The sequence below is a fragment of the Schistocerca piceifrons genome, chromosome 5 (assembly GCF_021461385.2).
Source record: "Schistocerca piceifrons isolate TAMUIC-IGC-003096 chromosome 5, iqSchPice1.1, whole genome shotgun sequence".
Classification (NCBI taxonomy): Eukaryota; Metazoa; Arthropoda; class Insecta; order Orthoptera; family Acrididae; genus Schistocerca; species Schistocerca piceifrons.
The window spans coordinates 542,314,325-542,334,468 of NC_060142.1; the positions used below are offsets into that span (position 1 = coordinate 542,314,325).

Sequence of the window (20,144 nt, forward strand, 5' to 3'; positions counted from 1 at the left end):
TCCCATCTATATTCTCAGAGAGACAGAGGATGGAATACAAGGACATAAATATAATAAGTACAAAAATTAAAGATGATTCTCAATTAGTCTTTGAAATAGTCTAATATTTTCTGAATGCCTTTGTGTGCAACTGACTGTCCACCTTTTCTCTTTTCTCCTCCCAATCTCCCCCCCCCCCCCCCCCCAATCCATTTCTGTCCTATTCTTTTTGACTTCTTGTGCTTCAACCATAGTTCTGCTACCCAGCATTGAAATATATTCATATTTTGTGTGTGTACCATAAAACCAAAGCAAATTGGACTTAAAGTCTTTACAATAGAATTTTAATATGAAGATCTCATTTTAGATTATCCCCTTGCCAAGCAAAAAGTAATTTTCCAATGTAATTTTGTCCAGGTTCCTATTTTGGAACAATGGGCTCCAAATTGCCATGTCGCCATCCTGTATCTGATTATCTGTGGTTCCTCTAAACCAAATCAGGTGAATGCTAGAGTTCTTCTAACATCAAAGCAAATGCGATTTCTTCCTTTACCATTGTCTAACTGAGCTACTGCTCCATCTCTAATGACCTGAAGGTAGTTGGACTATTATGTTCTTACTGCCTTTCTTCCATCTTTTGTTCAGATTATTTGAAACAAGATCAATTCTATTAAATAAGTCATGTTGCAGCATTAAACTGTTTGATTTTCTTAAATAAACTTATTTCTTGGAAAAGACATGTTTCAGGCTCTGTGGGAACAATCACATGTAAGTAAAAACTGTATAACAAACACAAAAAAGTATACAATACTGTGGCTAATAACTTGCACTTAGAAAACTGTAATTAAATACATAATATGTTGCAAGCATACATCATATTACATTGCAGTTTAGCTTAAAAAATAATCATCTATGCTATATGTAATATTTTAAGTGCTTTGGGGTGATTTTTAAAGACATGTTTTGTTGTTAATGTAAAATGTATCTCATCTTGTAGATAGCGTTAAATTATGATCTGGGCTTGAACTGTATTTCAGAGAAAAGCACGCATGCTATAATAACAACTCTTATAAAAAACGTTTTGACAGTTTGTTTTGTTATTCATAGTTATGTTTGAAGAGAGCTTTTCTAAGGCATTTTGTCCATCATAAGATGGCATTGCTTTGAATTCCACAGTGTTGTATGTGCTGTCATATAAGGAGTTTGGTTTATTGGTGTCAAGTTTGTATTGTCCCAATGTCTTGAACAGCAGGAACAGCATTAGAGTTCATGTAGATGTATACAAGGAGAGATAATATCCTACATGTGTACTTGAATCCCTCCAGTTTAAGCTTGTTATCATTCTTAATGCTCTTTTCTGTAACTTATTTCAGTAGTCCTTCTTCACAGGATTATATCATAGCTTAATGAAGAAGTAATTAGCACAAAGGATGTTGTTTTCATAAAATTTGTGTCCCTTAGGTAGCTGAGTTTGTAAAGGACTTAAAGGTTTGAATTGAGCTTTTCATCTGTGTATTTCGAGGAATTTTGTGTATGTGGAGGCTTTTGCTTTTCAGTTATCAATGCAGATGTCAGTAGTCTTAACTGGTTTAATTTCAAGCTAAACAAAGACACAAAATTTTTAGTAATGCATGCAAATTTATCTCTGAAAACCTTTGGATGATATTATTTATTTCCAAGTTTTCTGTTATGTCCAAATCAGCCATATCATTTTCCTTGAATAGTGTTGATGTCTTCTCTCAATAATTTTCATTTTTACTGTCAGTTAGTTTTTAAACTGACTGACTAGCTGTTTGTGTTCTCATGTAACTGGGAAGAAATGGGATGGATCTGTAAATAGACATCTATTTTGTTAGATCAGTGTTTGAAGACAGGTGAAATATTTCTGTATTTCAGTCATATATCAGATAACACACCATAGGTTATTGTGATATAAAAATATAGATATGGCCAACCTAATCAAAAATTAATTTCAATACTTGCAGGTCTCTCCTGTCAGGAGCTGTGAAACTAGCACGCCGCACTTGGTCGCAGAAAAAATAACAGATCGTGGAGCTGATAACTAATGAAGTTTGAGAGAAGCACGTCAATGTTCTATCTGCTGGAATGACTGCAAGAAATGACTACTGTATTACCTTGTTAATATAAATGTATGAATTTGTTTCTCAGTGATGTATAGTAATGAAATGTGATATGACTGCAGTTTCCGGCTTCTGCATTTGAGTGTGCCTTCAAACATTATTGTAAAATCTTGTCATATATTGTTGTATGTATGTTAAACACTGTATAAAGACATATTATTATTTAAATGTATGCAGCTGTCAGCATCATTCTATATTATTTTGTTCAGTCTTGTAATAAAGACATTTGTAAATATTTTCCTAGCAAGCATGAAGAGATTTTTCAAATGCTGACTAGGAAATGTTATTTTGTTGTTTTGCAAAAGGAAGACTGTTTATAATATGTTCATTTATTGTCATGTCTTGCAAGAGTGTGACACTGATGACCACCTGTTTAGTATCCAACAGTTTTCAATCAGTCCATCCATCTTGCAAAAAGCCTGTCACCATCATAAACCACCTAAAAAGTTTATCTCTTATCATATATAATTATAGCTATGCTTGGTCTTGCGGTAGCGTTCTCGCTTCCCGTGCTCGGGGTCCAGGGTTCGATTTCCGGCGGGGTCAGGGATTTTCTCTGCCTCATGATGACTGGGTGTTGTGTGTTCATCATCATCATTTCATCATCATTGACTCGCAAGTCGCCGAAGTGGCGTCAACTAAAAAGGACGTGCAATACGGCGGCTGAACTTCCCCGCATGGGGCCTCCCGGCCAACAATGCCATAAGATCATTTCATTTCATAGCTATGCTGGGATAATTAAATTGTTTACAAAGAGAAGAAGGGAGAAAAACAGTGGATAAAACTTGACTTTCACATTGTAACAAAGGAAAATATGGGTTTACAATCATGTGATTCCTGATTTGTGTTTTTCGAAATGTGAATCATTCCACTTCAGCAAAATCATGCTGGTTCTTTTCCAGTTGCAACTGCTGTACGAACAGAGCTAGCACGCTGTTCTTAGTAACCCCCACCTCAAATACATTCCTTATGATTCCTGTAAATGAAAAGATGGCAAAAGACTTGGGAAAACAGTTGAACACAATAGATGTTGTCTTGAAATGATGTCATAAGATTACCGTATTTACTCGAATCCAAGCCGCACTTTTTTTCCGGTTTTTGTAATCTAAAAAACCGCCTGCGGGTTACAATCGAGTGCAAACCAAGCGGTAGGTGCCGCCACAACTAACTTCTGCCGTTGAATATATGTAGCGCTACACAGGCATGCTTTATAGGCTCAAAGATAAATACTGGCACCAAAACCTCTGCGTCAGTAAATAAATTAAAAAAAAAAGGGTGGAAGACGAGCTTTTTTTTCTCCGCCCCGAGTTTCGACCACTGCATTTTCATACATTATCCAACGAAGTAAATACAAATTTCGTATTGTTCATCTTCGAATGTAGCAGAATTTCAATTTACTACGAAAATCCAACTGGTAAGACTGTTTGGAATGTTTGTCAATATGACCAACTCTACGTTCAGAATGTTTTCCTACCTGTGAGAAGAGGTGGTTGGTAATAGGAACCCGATGAAATGTGAATCACATGCAGTATTCTCTTCACCATAAGAATAATACGAATATAAACATTTTGCCATGTATTCTTTCGTGTTTGCTGCTATCTTATTTAAATTCTGTCTGCCCAATAAACTACGAAACTAGAGTGAGACAACAGCAAACGCGGAAGAATATACATATTGTGTCATGTTTATATTCGTATTATTCTTATGCGTAATAGTGATACTGTCAGAAATGAAGCACGGTAACTGACTAGATTTTTAAATCTAAGATGACTAATTTCTGTGCAGAATTTGATGTACTAAAGAAGCGGCCGCAAAGATTTTCAAACGGAGAAAAATTTTCGCTAAACTCTCATTCAGAACATCCTCTATCATTTGGTTCTTGTTGATCATTATCAAAGAAAGCAGCAGTGTAAGTAACAACAAATAGCAGTCTCTTGCCATTGTTTCGCTAATGAGACGATTGCGCTTTCTCTCTCTCTCTCTCTTTACTGTAAGCGGCGGTAGCGCGCACAAAAGCGAACCATGCCGCGAGCGGCGACAGGCTGTAAACACGCACTATCAGAATGCGACAAACAATTCATGACACAGTACAGTAACGCATTTTCAGCTTAGAGTGACGTAAACATCTATAACAAAGAAAACGGCACTTATCAGATCAAAGCAAAATAAGGAAATCGATTCAAACCAGACGAAGCACGTGAAAAAGGAAGGGTACCCGTATAAATACGGACGGGGCGCCTGACGCATAGCAATGGCTACCTGGTATAGCTTAACTGCTAAGCTTACGACTCGAACTGAACTACTGTAGCTGTATCGTCATTCATTCGACCTAAATTGTGTCTCATATTACAATGGATCAACTTTGTTTCGATTTGGAGGTGCGGCCTAAAACTTTTCTCTCCCCTTCAATTTCGAGTCTCAAATTTCAGGTGCGGCTTAGATTCGGGAAATTTCTTTTTCCTTTATTTCGAGTATCATTTTTCAGGTGCGGCTTAGATTCGAGGAAATACGGTAACACCAATGGAAGTAAACCAAAAGTAGTGGAATATAGTCAAATTAATTCATGTGTTACTGATGGAATTATATTAAGGAATGAGACACAAAAGTAAATTTGTTTTGTTATTTGAGCAGCAGAATAACTGTGACAGCCAAAGTACAAAGGATATAAAATGCAGATTAATATTTGCAAGAAAGCATTTCTGAACAACATAAATTTGTCAATCTCAAAAATAAACTTAAATCTTAAGAAGAATCTTCTGAAGGCCTATGTCTGCAATGTAGCCTTATACGGGTGTGAAACATGAACAATAACAGCTCAAGTAAGAAATTGTAAAAGCTTTCAAAATGTGGTGCTACAGAAGAGTCGTAAAGATAAAATTGATAGAGCAGGTAATTAATGAAGAGGTAATGAACTGAATTGGGAAGGTGTGATTGTTCGCCTTCTTTCATTTCTTCGTTTGTTGTCCTCGGTGTCAACGTATCGTGTTGTGATACTGGTTGAAAAATGAGGTGTGGAAGTACAACACTGACTACTTTAAATAATGTACCAACATGTGCACAGTTGCGTTTCACAGTAGTTTACTTTCACTGTTCACAACCCCCCAATAATACACAGTTATATATGGCTAGTGCACTATTATTTTAACTTTCCATAAGCTTCAGTAATAGTTTGCAGGCGAACCTCCACATACTGCTACAATATTTTACTGTTGAACATCTATGAGCAGTAAAAACCTAACCACAAAGTTCACAGTTCTTGAAGAATAAAATGGTACATATGGAGCAGATACTGTCATTGTTTTAACACACAGTCTAATTGTGTTACACTAATTTCACAGATGCATTATTGTTGATCTAACCAATACAGATTCCTTGTCTGAAACTTAGCTGTGGACTGACTGTCTCGGGACCAGAAATCGGGCCCTTATCTATCCTCACAATAATAGGTACTGAAACTTTACATTATTCAAAGCTAAATTTACAGAAAGTACAATTAAAACTTAACTCATTAAAGTGACTGAATACATCAAAAAATTGGTTCTTTTCAACAGTTTCTTCTACTACATGAGTTGACCAAATTATTCGTTGAAACCATGAAATTAACAAATATAATTATGCAAACAAGACTTTTGACAAATTTGTTAATTTCTTTGGAATTAATTAAGGGCTGGCTTTGCTAACATGTTTTCGAATAGAGCCAAATAGATCCTTTAAAAATACCATTAGTTGTTTATAATTAGTACAGAATTTATATTTGTTTATACATCAACAATTGAATTTAAGTTACAAAACAATTATTGATTTCACCTATAACAAAAGACATTAACTAGGAATAGTCAAAATAAATTAGAAAATCAGTTACATACATAAAACTAAGCACAAAATTAGATCAGGTGGTATATTCTTTAAAACTGAGAGCCAATCTTTCTCTTTTGTGAAAATGCTGATTATATCATATATGTTAATGGTAATTAGTTAAAAGTGAAAAAACAAATTTTAGGAGGTAGATGGCAAAACAAGAGGGAAAGTAAAAGTAACCCAGCTTGCTGCATCAGAAATGAACAAAAGTTATGGGTTATCTTGACCAAAAGAAGGGTTTGGTTGAGAGAACACATTCTGAAGCATCAGTGAACTTTCATTTTGTTGGTGGAGAGAAGTGGAATAGAGGCTGGTGTTAAAAAAAGTCTTTACAACAGTAAGCAGGATCAAATGCATGTAGATTGCAATGATTATGCAGAGCTGAAAAAGCTTATGCAGTATAAGTAAGTGTTAAGAGTATATGGACTGAAGATAACAACAACAAATGCACAAAAGTACAGTTTGACCAAATTACACACACAACTGAAAAATAAATAATTCTGAAAGTAATTATGACAGCATAATGTTGTTCATATCTGTGCAAACGGCAAGACCAGAGAGATTTATTATAGTGAAAAATGCATTGACAGAATAGCATAGTTATTCATTGATGGGTTATACTATAGTAGACTCAAAGCCATTACATGTTGCTAACCAAACAAATTTGATATCTGCTGCTGATGGAAAATAATATGCATTGTCTGTTAAAATATTCTAATGGTTAGGGAAGGTGCAGTTTTAATTAAAGTGTAAATGCATGCAACTGCAAGCCATACTATGCTACTGTATATATTTCTAAATGAATTGAAATACCACCTTTCAGTGAAAAATGTTACTATTCTGGCAGTAAACTGTTTTCCGAAGCTCTTGAGCATTTTATAGAATTATGTTGCTAAAATTTTGCCATATTTCCACTGTGCACTTGCTTGTCACTTCCAGGCACTATTCACAAAATGCTCTGAAGATGACATGGTGAAAATTTTGAAACTTAAGCTTCTCTTGGTATACTGAGTGTTCAAAAACTTACAAGAACTATGTAATGTCCTTGACAAACAGTGCATGCCCAAATATCATGTGTTGTTATAATTCATAGGATGAGCAGTACCCAAGCAATGTTCCACAATTGCAGTTTCTCCTGTCTGTTGGGAATAAGTCATATTGTAGTGCTACAGGACCTCTATCCAAAAACTACTTTGTGTTGTGGGAGCTTAACAGCGAGTGGTCACAACACTTCTGAGATTGTTTACGGTCCTTTCCAAAACTTTTAACATGTGGTTTTTGGCCATTACTTTGCTCAGGTAGATAACATTTCCAGCTCAATAAGGGGGATGTGACTACTTGATGATTGTGCTGTTTTACTTACTGAAAACAGTGTTTACTTTTTCCTCCATTTAACAACCCTTTTTAGCTTACATGGTAATTCCTTTATTTATTTGTCTCCATAACAGAAAAATCCAAATAACAACTACTATGTAGGAAAAGGCAGATTGCTATTTACCGTAAAGAAATCATGTCAAGTTACAGAAAGATACAATTAGAAAACAGTCACCTGTAGCTCTTGGCCACAGCTTTCCTCAGTAAACACACACACACACACACACACACACACACACACACACACTCTCTCTCTCTCTCTCTCTCTCTCTCTCTCTCTCTCTCTCTCTCTCTCTCTCCTCATTGCACACATGACCACCAACTCAAGCATTTAGGGCCGGAATGCAGCATCACATGGGATGCAAGCAGCAATCTGGAGGGGTCAGGGAAGGGGAAGGGATAGGGAAAGGGATAGTAGGTTATGGGTGAGGAGAGAGACAAATGCTGTCTGACAGGGTGTACACAGACTAGACTGCCGACAGGTGCAGTGTCAGGAGGTTGTTGGGCAGGGAGGAGGGAAAAAAGGTGCAAAAAAAGGAGAGGAGTGGGGAAATATGGGCAGATGCATTGGCAAAGGGCGTTGAAAATAAACAGCTTTGTGCAGCCACTGAATCCATTTTCCTCCTCACTCCTACAACAATCTGCACACCAACCTTCTACATGCTCCCCAATCACCGTCATTGACCAACACCTCCAAATGATTGCCTGTAATCTAGCCTCCCACAGCAAAGATGCCAACTACTTCCTTGACCGACTCTCCACCATCCCCACCCGTTTACCTCCTGAATCCCTACTCGTCACTGTTGACGCCACCTCCCTATACACCAATGTACCTCATGCCCATGGTCTTACTGCTATTGGACACTATCTTTTCGAATGTCCTTCAGACTCCAAACATACTACCTCGTACACCTTACTAATCCACTACTACTTCTCATTTGAAGTGAAGGTATATAAACAAATCTGCAGCACAGCCATGGGCATCTGCATAGGCCCCTCCTATGCCAACCTTTTTATGGGCCATATAGAGGAGACCTTCCTGGAGTCACAAGACACCAAACTCCTAGTCTGGTTCAGGTCACTGATGATATCTTCATGATCTGGACTCAGGACCAAGACACCCTATCTTCATTCCTTCATAACCTCAACACCACCTCTCCCATCTGCTTCACGTGGTCCTCAACCCAGCGTGTCACTTTCCTTGATGTCAACAGTAACTGCACTTCGACAGCTGTCGTCCCTTTCACCCCAAGAAATCCCTCCCATACAGCCTGGCCACCTGGGGACAGCGTATCTGCAGTGACAAAAACTTCCTTGCTAAGTATGCTGATCAAATCTGCAAGTAGATCTCCCATGCCATTTCCCCTCACACTCCTAATCCTCCTACCACCCCCAAGAACTAGCCACAAAGTATTGTCCCCTTCATCAGCTAGTACCACTCAGAACGGGAACAACTGAACCATGTACTTCACCAGGGCTTTGATTACCTATCATCATGCCCTGAAATGAGGGATTTCCTACTGGAAATAATCCCTCCTAAAGTGGTGTTCCATCGCCCACCCAAACTACACAACATCCAAGTTCATCCAAATCCCAACCTCTTGCCACAAGGATCATATCTCTGCGGAAGACTCAGGTGCAAAACTTACCCAATCCACCCACCCAGCACTTCCTACTCCAGACCTGTCACAGGTTTATTCTATCCAGGGGCCAGGCAACCTGTGAAAGCAGCCATGTCATTTACCAGCTCTGCTGAAATTATTGCACAGCTCTTTATATTGTTATGATTACCAACCAGCTGTCCACCAGGATGAATGGCCACTGCCACACTGTGGCCAAGAGCAAAGTAGATCATCCTGTAGCACAACACGCAGCTGAAAATAACACTTGATTTCAATGGCTGCTTCACTACCGAAGCCATTTCAATCCTTCCCATCACCCCCTAGCTTTCCTGAACTGCGCAGATGGGAGTTATCCTCAAAAAATGTTCTCCACTCCCGTATTTATCTCGCTTTCAACATACGCTGTCTCCACACCCTCCACCCAACAGTTTTCATCCACTCTGTCCTATCTTCTCCTCTCCATTCACATCTCCCACCCTGCTTTGTTGCAGCCCTCTGCCAACACATCTGCCCATCCTTCCCCACTCATCTCCTTTTTTTTCACCACCTCCCTGCCCCACAATCTCCTGGTGCTGCACCTGTTGGCAGTCTAGTCCCTGCACACCCCACCAGATGGCATTTGGTTCATATATATATCTCCCCCCCCCCCCTCATGCACACTACTCCCCTTCCCATTCCACTCATGATAGCTGCTTGCATCCCACATGGTAGTTGCATTCCGGCCCGAGATGCTGGAGTTGGCAGTTGTGTGTGCAAGCTTTATGTAAGTGTCTTTTAATTGTGCCTGTCTGCAACTTGCTAGTAGCAATCTGTCTTTTACTACCTTGTTGATATTCCTGTCTGGAGTTTCCATTGTTTGATAAATCCACATTATAGCTTTATCTGATCATTGATTATTTCTTTCTGCAGTGTTGATAGTAAAGAACTATGCTGGTCTGTCATGACTTGTTCTTCCTCACTTTCTGGAATAAGTATAAGATTTTCTTTAAGAGTGATCTGTTTCTATGAAACGAATTGTTCTTCCATATTTTGCACTGCCAGTCCTCTTCCTGTGTTGCCTTTACCTCTTTCAGATTTAACAAAACATAAATATAAACTTTCGTGCTCATTATGTTAGCATTAAAATATTTTTACCTCAAACTGAAATTTACTCAACTTTGTTAATCTGGGAACCATTACAATGTTTCATAGCCTGTTAATACTGCACATTCTCTCTAAGTTAAGAAGTAAAATCTGTTGAATGGTTCACCAAAGAACAGAGCATTAATTTTCTTTTTTCTATCTGGAAGCAAATGAACTGTGTGCTCATGACCATTAGTTTCCTTTTAACAAGATATCACAAACAGCAAAGTTTGAAGTATAGGTCAGCAGGATGAATGACATCCCAAAATCTGGACAGACTAGTACTGGAGTTATTAGTGTAGGTTTAAGTTCTTCCATCAACTTTTTACGTCATTGACCAACAAAAATGTGGTTTATTTTCTCAGCAACTGCTGCATAAGACATGCTAGATTTGTGTAATGTAAACGTATGCTAGTCCCAGACGTGACTGTAATCCATTTATTTTGTGGTCACTAAAAATTCCTAAAGGCTCAGTAAGTTTGAGATTAGGATGAATGCCATTGTGTGTTACAAGATGTCCAACATGGCTAACTTGGCTCTTGTGTAAAATGAAATGAATCCATTTATAGGATCATAATTTTATATGCACAATAACTGCTTCAAATGTGTCTGTATGCTGCTTTATGTCTGTGTCAAAAAGGATTGTGCTTTCAGAGTACACAACTTATTCCTTTATTCACACAGCATGTTCCATTAATCCCTTTGTAAAGAAGTGCCTCCAGGGATGTGGAGCAGGTCAAATTTGTATTTATATATTTATTGATCCACTCATTCATTCGATGTACAGAAGTGTACAGCATGATATGGGACAAGTCAAAGAAATGATGTGAGAACCTATATAGACTGTTTCTTATAGGCTACATCTCACTGAAGATATATCACATACTTATTCATAATAATATAAGACTAAGAATAAGTTCAAATAATAACTGGTCATAATCAAACAACAAAAGTTCATTGATGGACAATATGTTAGTTCTAATGAAACAGTTTGATTTTGAAACATAATAAAAATATATAGTTTAATTTATGATAGATCACGTTCAAGAACGTCTTGTGTGCTGCAAAAGCAATGCTTTGTTAGGAATGCTCTTAAGGGTTTATTTTTTAATACTTTCTCCTCCTTTCGGGAAATAATTGTAGAGTCCAATTCCCATTCACTATACAGTTCAGCAGAATGGAGAACTAGTCTTAACAGTTCTTTTGACCTTGTGTCATGATAGTGACTGTCTCAATTCCTGTGCAATCTACTGATGTTTTGTTTAATTAAACAGAGAAGTTCAAATGTATATTGGCTAGGAAGAGGCAGTATGTTTAATTTTTTAAACAGAAATTTACATTTTTCTCTTTGCTTCTTGCACAGGATTATTCTAGTGGCTTTTTTTGCAGTATAAATAATTCCTTGAGACAAAACTATGACCCCAAAAAATAGCACAGTGCTGAATGGAAAAAAGCATAATACATGCATCTCAATGTGCTGGCATTTAGCTCATCCCTCACTGAGTGGAGCATAAAACAAACTTTGTTCAGCCTAAAACTAATCTTGTCAATGTGACTTTTCCATGTGAATGTGTCGGTGATGTCAATCCCTAAGAATTTTGTTTTATTGGCAAATTCTACAATGCTGCCACTTAGTGTTACTGTTGCAACCTGGGGAGTTCTGTTCTGAATGGCAAGGCATACTGTCTTTTTTGCATTTAGGAGTAGTCTATTTAATGCAAGCCATTAGTCTAGTTGGGTTGTATTTCTATTAACTACTGGCTGAAGAGGTTCATCTGTTTTCCGTGTAAGGATATTAACAACATCAGCAAAGAGAAATGCCTTTCTAGTGGGTAAGTTGGTAGTGAAGTCACTACATAAAGTAGAAATAACAACAGACCTAGAACAGAGCCCTGTGGCACATCATTTTTATGATTTGTGCAGATGAGTGTACCCCATTTAGGATTCCTGATTGACTTTATTTATATGAACATACTGTGCTTGGTCTTTCACATAGCTGCAGAGCCAGCCATGGGTGGTTCCCCTTACCCCATAAGAATCCAGCTTTTTCACAAGTATGTTGTAATTTACCATTTCAAAGCCTCAGTGAAACCAAGAAAGACACATATAGCGGAGCATTTCTTGTCAAGAAGGCGTAGAATAACATCAAGAAATTCATATATTGCATCAGTAGTGGTTTTATTTTTGTGGAAATCACACTGAGCTGAAGAAAGAATGTTGTTTTTCCTAATAAATGCTTTTAGTCTGGCAGCCTTGTGTATTCAAATATTTTGCTGAATACAAACAGCACTGCAACTGTACGGTATTTGCTAGGATCTTCTTTACATCCCTTTATAATTGTGGGTATGACCTTTGCTATTTTAAGCTTTCTTGGGACTACTGCATCTGAAAATGAATCATTTATTACATGAGACAGTGGCTTACTCATAAGTTTGCTGCAATGGTGGAGAAGGAAGCAAGGGATCATGTCTTATCATAGAATGAAGGCTTTTAGGACTGGATGACATAGCTGCTGGTAAACCTTTCGGGATGTGAGGTCATGGTCCAAGAAACTCTGTGCTGTAGGGAAGGGGGTGTGGTTGAAGTTAACATGTGATGAGCAGAGATAATCCTTGTCAAAGATAAAACTTAACTATCGATTGTCATCTTGTTAAAGATGAAATTGTCTAGAGATTCTGGAGAGCTACTGTCCATATGTCGCTAAGTCGAGAAAAATGGCTACACGGGGAAAGAGGTAAAGAGAACTTTGCGGCCAAGGAACAGAAGACCAAAGGACAAAGATAAACCACAACAACAGAAAAAACAGTTTCTCTACCTTTTATTAAAAAAGTAATGGATCAGATCAGTAAGGTTTTACAGAAACATGACATCAGACCGGTCTTTAGGCCAACAAAGAAAATAAGTCAAGTACTCCGATCTGTGAAAGATAAACGCCCTCTTCTGTCGACGTGGTGTATACAAAATTCCGTGTATGTGTGGTAAAGTTTATATTGGAACTACCAAGAGGAGCGTAAATACATGGCTAAAAGAAGACAAAAGTCTTTGCCAACTAGGAAAAGTACAGAAATCAGCTGTAGCAAGCATGCTCTCCAGTCAAGAAACCATGAAGTGAAGTTTACTGAAACAGAAATTTTACCCATGTCAAATTATTATCCACGATATGTAGGATAACCATTGAAATTTAAAAGCATCGGGATGATTTTAATAGAAAAGAGGAGGCAATGAAACTTAGCAATATACAGACAGTTGCTCTGCAAAATCGATAGACAATTTTATACACTCCTGGAAATGGAAAAAAGAACACATTGACACCGGTGTGTCAGACCCACCATACTTGCTCCGGACACTGCGAGAGGGCTGTACAAGCAATGATCACACGCACGGCACAGCGGACACACCAGGAACCGTGGTGTTGGCCGTCGAATGGCGCTAGCTGCGCAGCATTTGTGCACCGCCGCCGTCAGTGTCAGCCAGTTTGCCGTGGCATACGGAGCTCCATCACAGTCTTTAACACTGGTAGCATCCGCGACAGCGTGGACGTGAACCGTATGTGCAGTTGACGGACTTTGAGCGAGGGCGTATAGTGGGCATGCGGGAGGCCGGGTGGACGTACCGCCGAATTGCTCAACATGTGGGGCGTGAGGTCTCCACAGTACATCGATGTTGTCGCCAGTGGTCGGAGGAAGGTGCACGTGCCCGTCGACCTGGGACCGGACCGCAGCGACGCACGGATGCACGCCAAGACCGTAGGATCCTATGCAGTGCCGTAGGGGACCGCACCGCCACTTCCCAGCAAATTAGGGACACTGTTGCTCCTGGGGTATCGGCGAGGACCATTCGCAACCGTCTCCATGAAACTGGGCTACGGTCCCGCACACCGTTAGGCCGTCTTCCGCTCACGCCCCAACATCGTGCAGCCCGCCTCCAGTGGTGTCGCGACAGGCGTGAATGGAGGGACGAATGGAGACGTGTCGTCTTCAGCGATGAGAGTCGCTTCTGCCTTGGTGCCAATGATGGTCGTATGCGTGTTTGGCGCCGTGCAGGTGAGCGCCACAATCAGGACTGCATATGACCGAGGCACACAGGGCCAACACCCGGCATCATGGTGTGGGGAGCGAGCTCCTACACTGGCCGTACACCACTGGTGATCGTCGAGGGGACACTGAATAGTGCACGGTACATCCAAACCGTCATCGAACCCATTGTTCTACCATTCCTAGACCGGCAAGGGAACTTGCTGTTCCAACAGGACAATGCACGTCCGCATGTATCCCGTGCCACCCAACGTGCTCTAGAAGGTGTAAGTCAACTACCCTGGCCAGCAAGATCTCCGGATCTGTCCCCCATTGAGCATGTTTGGGACTGGATGAAGCGTCGTCTCACGCGGTCTGCACGTTCAGCACGAACGCTGGTCCAACTGAGGCGCCAGGTGGAAATGGCATGGCAAGCCATTCCACAGGACTACATCCAGCATCTCTACGATCGTCTCCATGGGAGAATAGCAGCCTGCATTGCTGCGAAAGGTGGATATACACTGTACTAGTGCCGACATTGTGCATGCTCTGTTGGCTGTGTCTATGTGCCTGTGGTTCTGTCAGTGTGATCATGTGATGTATCTGACCCCAGGAATGTGTCAATAAAGTTTCCCCTTCCTGGGACAATGAATTCACGGTGTTCTTATTTCAATTTCCAGGAGTGTATTTGACAAGATGACAATCAATAGTTAAGTTTTATCTTTGACAATGATTATCTCTGCTCATCACGAGTTACTATAACCACTCCCCCTTTCCTACAGTATATATGTCATTCTCAGTCGTCCTACCAGTCAGTCAGCAAGACTCAGTGGAGGAGTGTCTCTGAAGATGTCCAGCGCAGTCCTGAACGAAACGTCAGGAACAGAAGAGTTTCTTGGACCACAACCTCATATCCCAAAAGGTTTAGCAGCAGCAGCTATGGATGATGTCTTCTCCTGCTGATGATTTTTTCTTTATTTTACTATGAATTATCTTTTCTGCCTCTGCTCCCAATGTTGGTGATAAAAACATAGTGGTGGTGAAGGTACTGAGGACTGGTTGAGGGGGCAATTATTTTTTTTAGATGTTCTGTTAGTTTTTCTACAGTTTCAGTAAAGTATGAGTTAAACTCCTGTGTTAGTTCGCCTTTGTCAGTAATCAAGTTTAATGTTACCAACACCATCCCTATGCCCACCCATTCTTGCATTAATTATTTGCTACATGGATTTGCTTTTAAGTATATGAAGACTTCAGAAAGGTGTCATTATATGGTATCTGGCAGAAGCAGACTGTGCAGGCCACTTCCGTAACGTGTGCAACCAGCCAATTATGATAACTGTCACTTTACATATATTCATTGTTTTTTGCACTGATTACTTGCAGTACTTTTTTCATCTTAACGCGTATATTATTAGAAAAACAACTGATTTGATAAAACCCACTGCTCTTCCTCTAAATTTACTAAACTGCTGTATTATGTATTACTTTGTGCCAAACATTTATGTAACCTTCATTATTTCAGAGGAGACTTTCAGCTGCCTATGCATTGTGAAATTACAAACTTATGTAATATGGATATTAGTGTTAACAGTAATTTACAATCCCAGAGCCAAATATACTGATAATTGTAGAAGATGTGGCTAGTAAAATAGTTTTACTTTAACTCTGAATAAAATGTTTGTCTGGCAGTGAATGGACCCTCTGACCATCATCTACAACAGGTCATCTTTAATTACTAATTTATCCATTACAATGAAGTGTATCATGGGATAAGACAGTGCAATAAATGAAGACACAAACTTACAGAGTAGCCTCACAAGAAGCTAGTTAGAGACGTGTATAATTTGACAGATGTCAGTTCTAAATTTAATGTATTTGAAGATGGGTTTCTATTACTTTTAAAGCTGATTCACAGGAAATAATATACAACAAGGTGTAAAAAGAGCCTTGGATTACAAAAGGAAACAAAATACCATGTTCAAGGGAAAGAAAATCATATGCACTGACCAGGACATACAGAAAAGTAGAACTGAATTCATACTAGAACATACTGTCATAATTAAAAAGTCTTCCATACATTATATAAAATTAATAATAAATAAAAATCTATATGGACAATAGCTCAGGAGAGAACTGGGAAATCAGTTAAGGAATGTGGGCGTCCATGCTTTGCCAAGTACAGTGCTGACAAGCTAACTGTTTAGAGTGAACAATTCCCCAATGTCCTTGATGAAGTAGTTGTAACACATCCTTTTGCAACACAGTAGGAATGAGCAGACACAGCTGTCCATTGTCAGACTGTACTAAGGTCACACCTTGTTGCACTGAAAGGTTACACCAATCAGCAAAGTATTGGCGCACTAGCGAGTTCTGAATACAGTTCAATGAGCAAGGCCGAAGGACATGCAAATGTAAGGCAACAAAATCTTCAGATCAGGGTCCACTTCCATGGCCTGTGCAATTTTTTTGTAATTCTATGGAAAAGATTGCAGCAATTCAGAGTCCTGCGCATCGATCTGGCAACAAGATGCATCAGAGGAATTAAAATCAGAGTTGGGGCCAATCTGAAGGCGAGAAAGGGTGTCAGCATGGCCATGCTTTGCTGTTGCTCTGTACACAATTTCATACTGGTACTGGGATAGAAGCAAAGCCCAATGTTGCAATTTTTGAGCAAAATGCATAGGAATCAGCTTTGATGGATGGAGCAAGAACTGCAAAGGCTTGTGATCTGCCACTAAATAGAACTTGCAGCCAAACAGATAGTGATGGAATTTTGTCACACCATACACTTTAGCGGGAGCTTCTTTTTCCATTTGTGAGTAATTGTACTGAGTTGGAGTTAACAACTTTGAAGCAAAAGCAGTCTTGTGCACCAGTCCTGTGCAAAAGCAGAGCGCCAATTCCATAAGAGGAAGTGTCTACTTGCAATATCACTGGTTTGGCAGGATAAAAATGTACTAAACATCTGTCACTAAGCAAGGCAGTTTTGAGTTTCTGAAATTCTTTGTGACACTCTTTGGTCCCACAAAAGGCCATTTTCCCAACGCAAGCAATGCAATGGAGCTGCAATCTGTAAAGCGTTCAGAACTAAACGAATATAGTATGTCAACTGCAGTTTATATACATCGCAAGGAACAGGTAGTCATGGATTGCAAGCAAATGAGACTGGAGGGAGTACATACCCTGACTGTTTATAACATGACCTTTATCACATGACACTTTTCAAGATTACACTTGAGTCCTCCATCTGACAACACTCAAAAATAGTACACAAATTGTCAATGTGTTCCTTTGGTGTATGACCTGAGATGACAATATTGTCAAGGGAGTTTGAACAGAACGGTACATGAGCAGTCAGCTGTTCCAAGTAACGTTGAAATATGGTGGGTGCGGAGGCACAGCTGAAGGGCAAATACAAATACTTGAACAGGTGTAAGTGTGTATTAACAACAAACACTCTCTGTTATACTTCATCTAGTGGTATTTGCAAATAAGCATCACGCAAATCTATCTTAGAAAAGTAATGGCCTACACCAACCTGGCCGTAAATTCCTCAGGGCGAGGCAGTGGATAACAGTCGATTATTGTCTGTAGATTGACTGTAGTATTGAAGCCAACACAAATGTGAATGCGACCAGAAGGCTTGGGCATCAAAACCATCAGACTTGTCCCTTGACTTGTTTGTACTGAGGCAATTACACCATTGGCTTGCAATTCTTTTAATTCACTAGCTACTTTGTCTCGTAAAGCAATGGGAATGGGCCGAGCCCAGAAAAACTTAGGCTGTGCATTGTCTTTCAGGGTAATGTGCGCTAAAAAATTGTTAGCTTTTCCAAGTCCATCAGAAAAGAGTTCAGGAAATTCCTTAAGCAAGCTAACGACATTGTCTTTTGGAACAAAAGCAGTCACTGAAAGTACATTGTCTTGGATGCTAAGGCCAAAAAAGTCAAACAAATCTAAGCCAAAAATATTTTCACTATCTCTTGATTGCAGCACAGGAAATTTCACTGTCCTAGTGTGAAATTTGTAAGTGGCAGGCAAACTACATTGTCCAAGTACTGGGATTTGATGTCCATTGTATGCAGTGAGGTGTGTGCTAGATTTTGACTGGCGTGGCGAGCCTCACTGTTCGTATATGGGATGATTGAGCAAAATTACAGAAGCACCAGAGTCCAATTGAAAGTCAACACGATGGCCAGCAATTTGTAGTGTTCTAAAAAGTTGGTTGGAATGACGTTGCACTGCACTGGGGCGAGCTGAGGGCACAACCTTACTTGAGGTCCTGCTAGAACCTGTAATTGGGTTTGAAAACACTGCATTCACAGAATGTGCACGAGACCTGTTGTCGTGAGAGTGGATGGAATTGGCATTCTTTTGCCATTGCAAGCAAACTGCCCAGAAATGGTCTTTCTTTCCACAAGAGTAATATGTCACGTTGCGGGACAAGCAATCTTGCCACTTATGGCACGCAAAACAGTGAAGGCAAGACTTCACTAGATTTACAAGCCTGGCTACTTGTTTATTAGGCTATCTGCACGTCTGTGTGCACGCTTGTTGTGGTGGCTGAGTGGGGCAGTCGTGGGCAAGAGGCACTCAACCCAACAAATTTGAACCTGATCAAATTTATTGGTGACTAGGGCACTGGAATTGAGTTGTTCTAATATTTGCAACACTTGATGGAATGAAGGATCTGAGTACTTGAGGATCTGTTATCTACTTCTGCTATCAGTGTCATTGTATGTGATCGTATCACAGATCATCATGTCACTATAAAAGCTGCCACAACTACACTTGAATTTACACTACGTAGTGTGACCCTGTAAGCCAGTATACCACTGACAGTACGTCTGTTCCAGCTTTTTCTTAAAGTGAATGAACTGAAATCTGGCTGCCATGACCTGAATCCACTGTTCGTAATACTGACTTAATGTACTACTACTTCTTCATAGGAGAGTGCATCGAGACACAACATAGGGAAGAGTTTTTTGAATTGAGCAAAACACAGGGGTCCCAGCAATGGACAGTAAATAATGAGATTCTACAGTACCTTGAATTCAATGGACTTGGCAGTGGGCCTGGAACTGAGTGAGATATTCGAGCCATTCCTCTTCTTTTTCATCGAAGTGCCAAAATGGTGGATTGTTGTTTGATGGCACTTGTTGGATCGGTTGGTTGGTTGGTTGAGCAGCCGATGCAGCTGTATAGTAGACAGAAATTTGGTGATTTGCTGGATCTAAAACAGAAAAATCTGATTCAGTTCCAGAGCAGGAGTAACCTGTGGCTGATGCACAGGGGAAGGGGGTGGAGGAGTCGGGGTAGCCATTCTAACGCTAACAAATTACAGCAAAATATGAAAAGACGAATAGAAAATCAATTTGCAAAGCTTCTGAAAAGAGTTCTGCAGCTCCCCTTCTGTAATACAGGCAACAACAAGAACAAATTAGCAAATAGAATCACTATAATGACAGCTCCCCGGCAGCAACCTAGAACACATGAAAAGCAAACAAAACTTGTTGAACAGGCTCATCGCCATTTGTTGTGGCTGCCCCTTCTAGTAGTGTTTCGTGATTCCTGGCCGGATGAGGAGAGGGTGGTATGATAGGTGGGTGGCTGGTTTCCTATCACTAAAACACAAAATGCACACACGGTTAAAATATGCTTTATTACAGGAATCAACTGAGTACTTAACTTCAATGATGTCCAGTCTGAAGTTCTGTGGTTAACATCAAACAAATAACATGTACTAATTCTTGAATCTTGTCCACGTCCATATCACAACTATATAGAATGACTAACATTCCCTCACAGCTAGCTAAGGTGCGAGGCGACGACTATCACTGCAGAAGACCAGAGCACTGTTTCACGTATTGAGCTACAATGTGAACTGAGTCCCGATGTGACATTCTGAGGGACTGAGATTGAGAGATCGAGACAGCTTGGTCGGCGGCAGTAGCCTATATCCATGCTGCCCAGGGGGCATTATCAGCGTGTCGCCTGAGGGAGTGTCTTGGTCTTCTCTTGTCATAGGCGCACCT

General features: G+C 39.9%; 1 protein-coding gene across 2 annotated transcripts in view; it reads left to right on the top strand.

Annotated features, from left to right (window-relative positions):
• LOC124798260 (NBAS subunit of NRZ tethering complex-like) overlaps positions 1-2,350 on the top strand; it is a 424,226-nt gene extending 421,876 nt beyond the window's left edge. For both annotated transcript variants that reach the window (XM_047261580.1, XM_047261581.1), the window contains exon 42: positions 1,965-2,350. In XM_047261580.1, coding sequence (XP_047117536.1) covers positions 1,965-2,022 — 58 coding nt within the window. In that variant the 3' untranslated portion in view covers positions 2,023-2,350. The remainder of the gene's footprint in view (positions 1-1,964) is intronic.
• Positions 2,351-20,144: the final 17,794 nt, after the last annotated feature.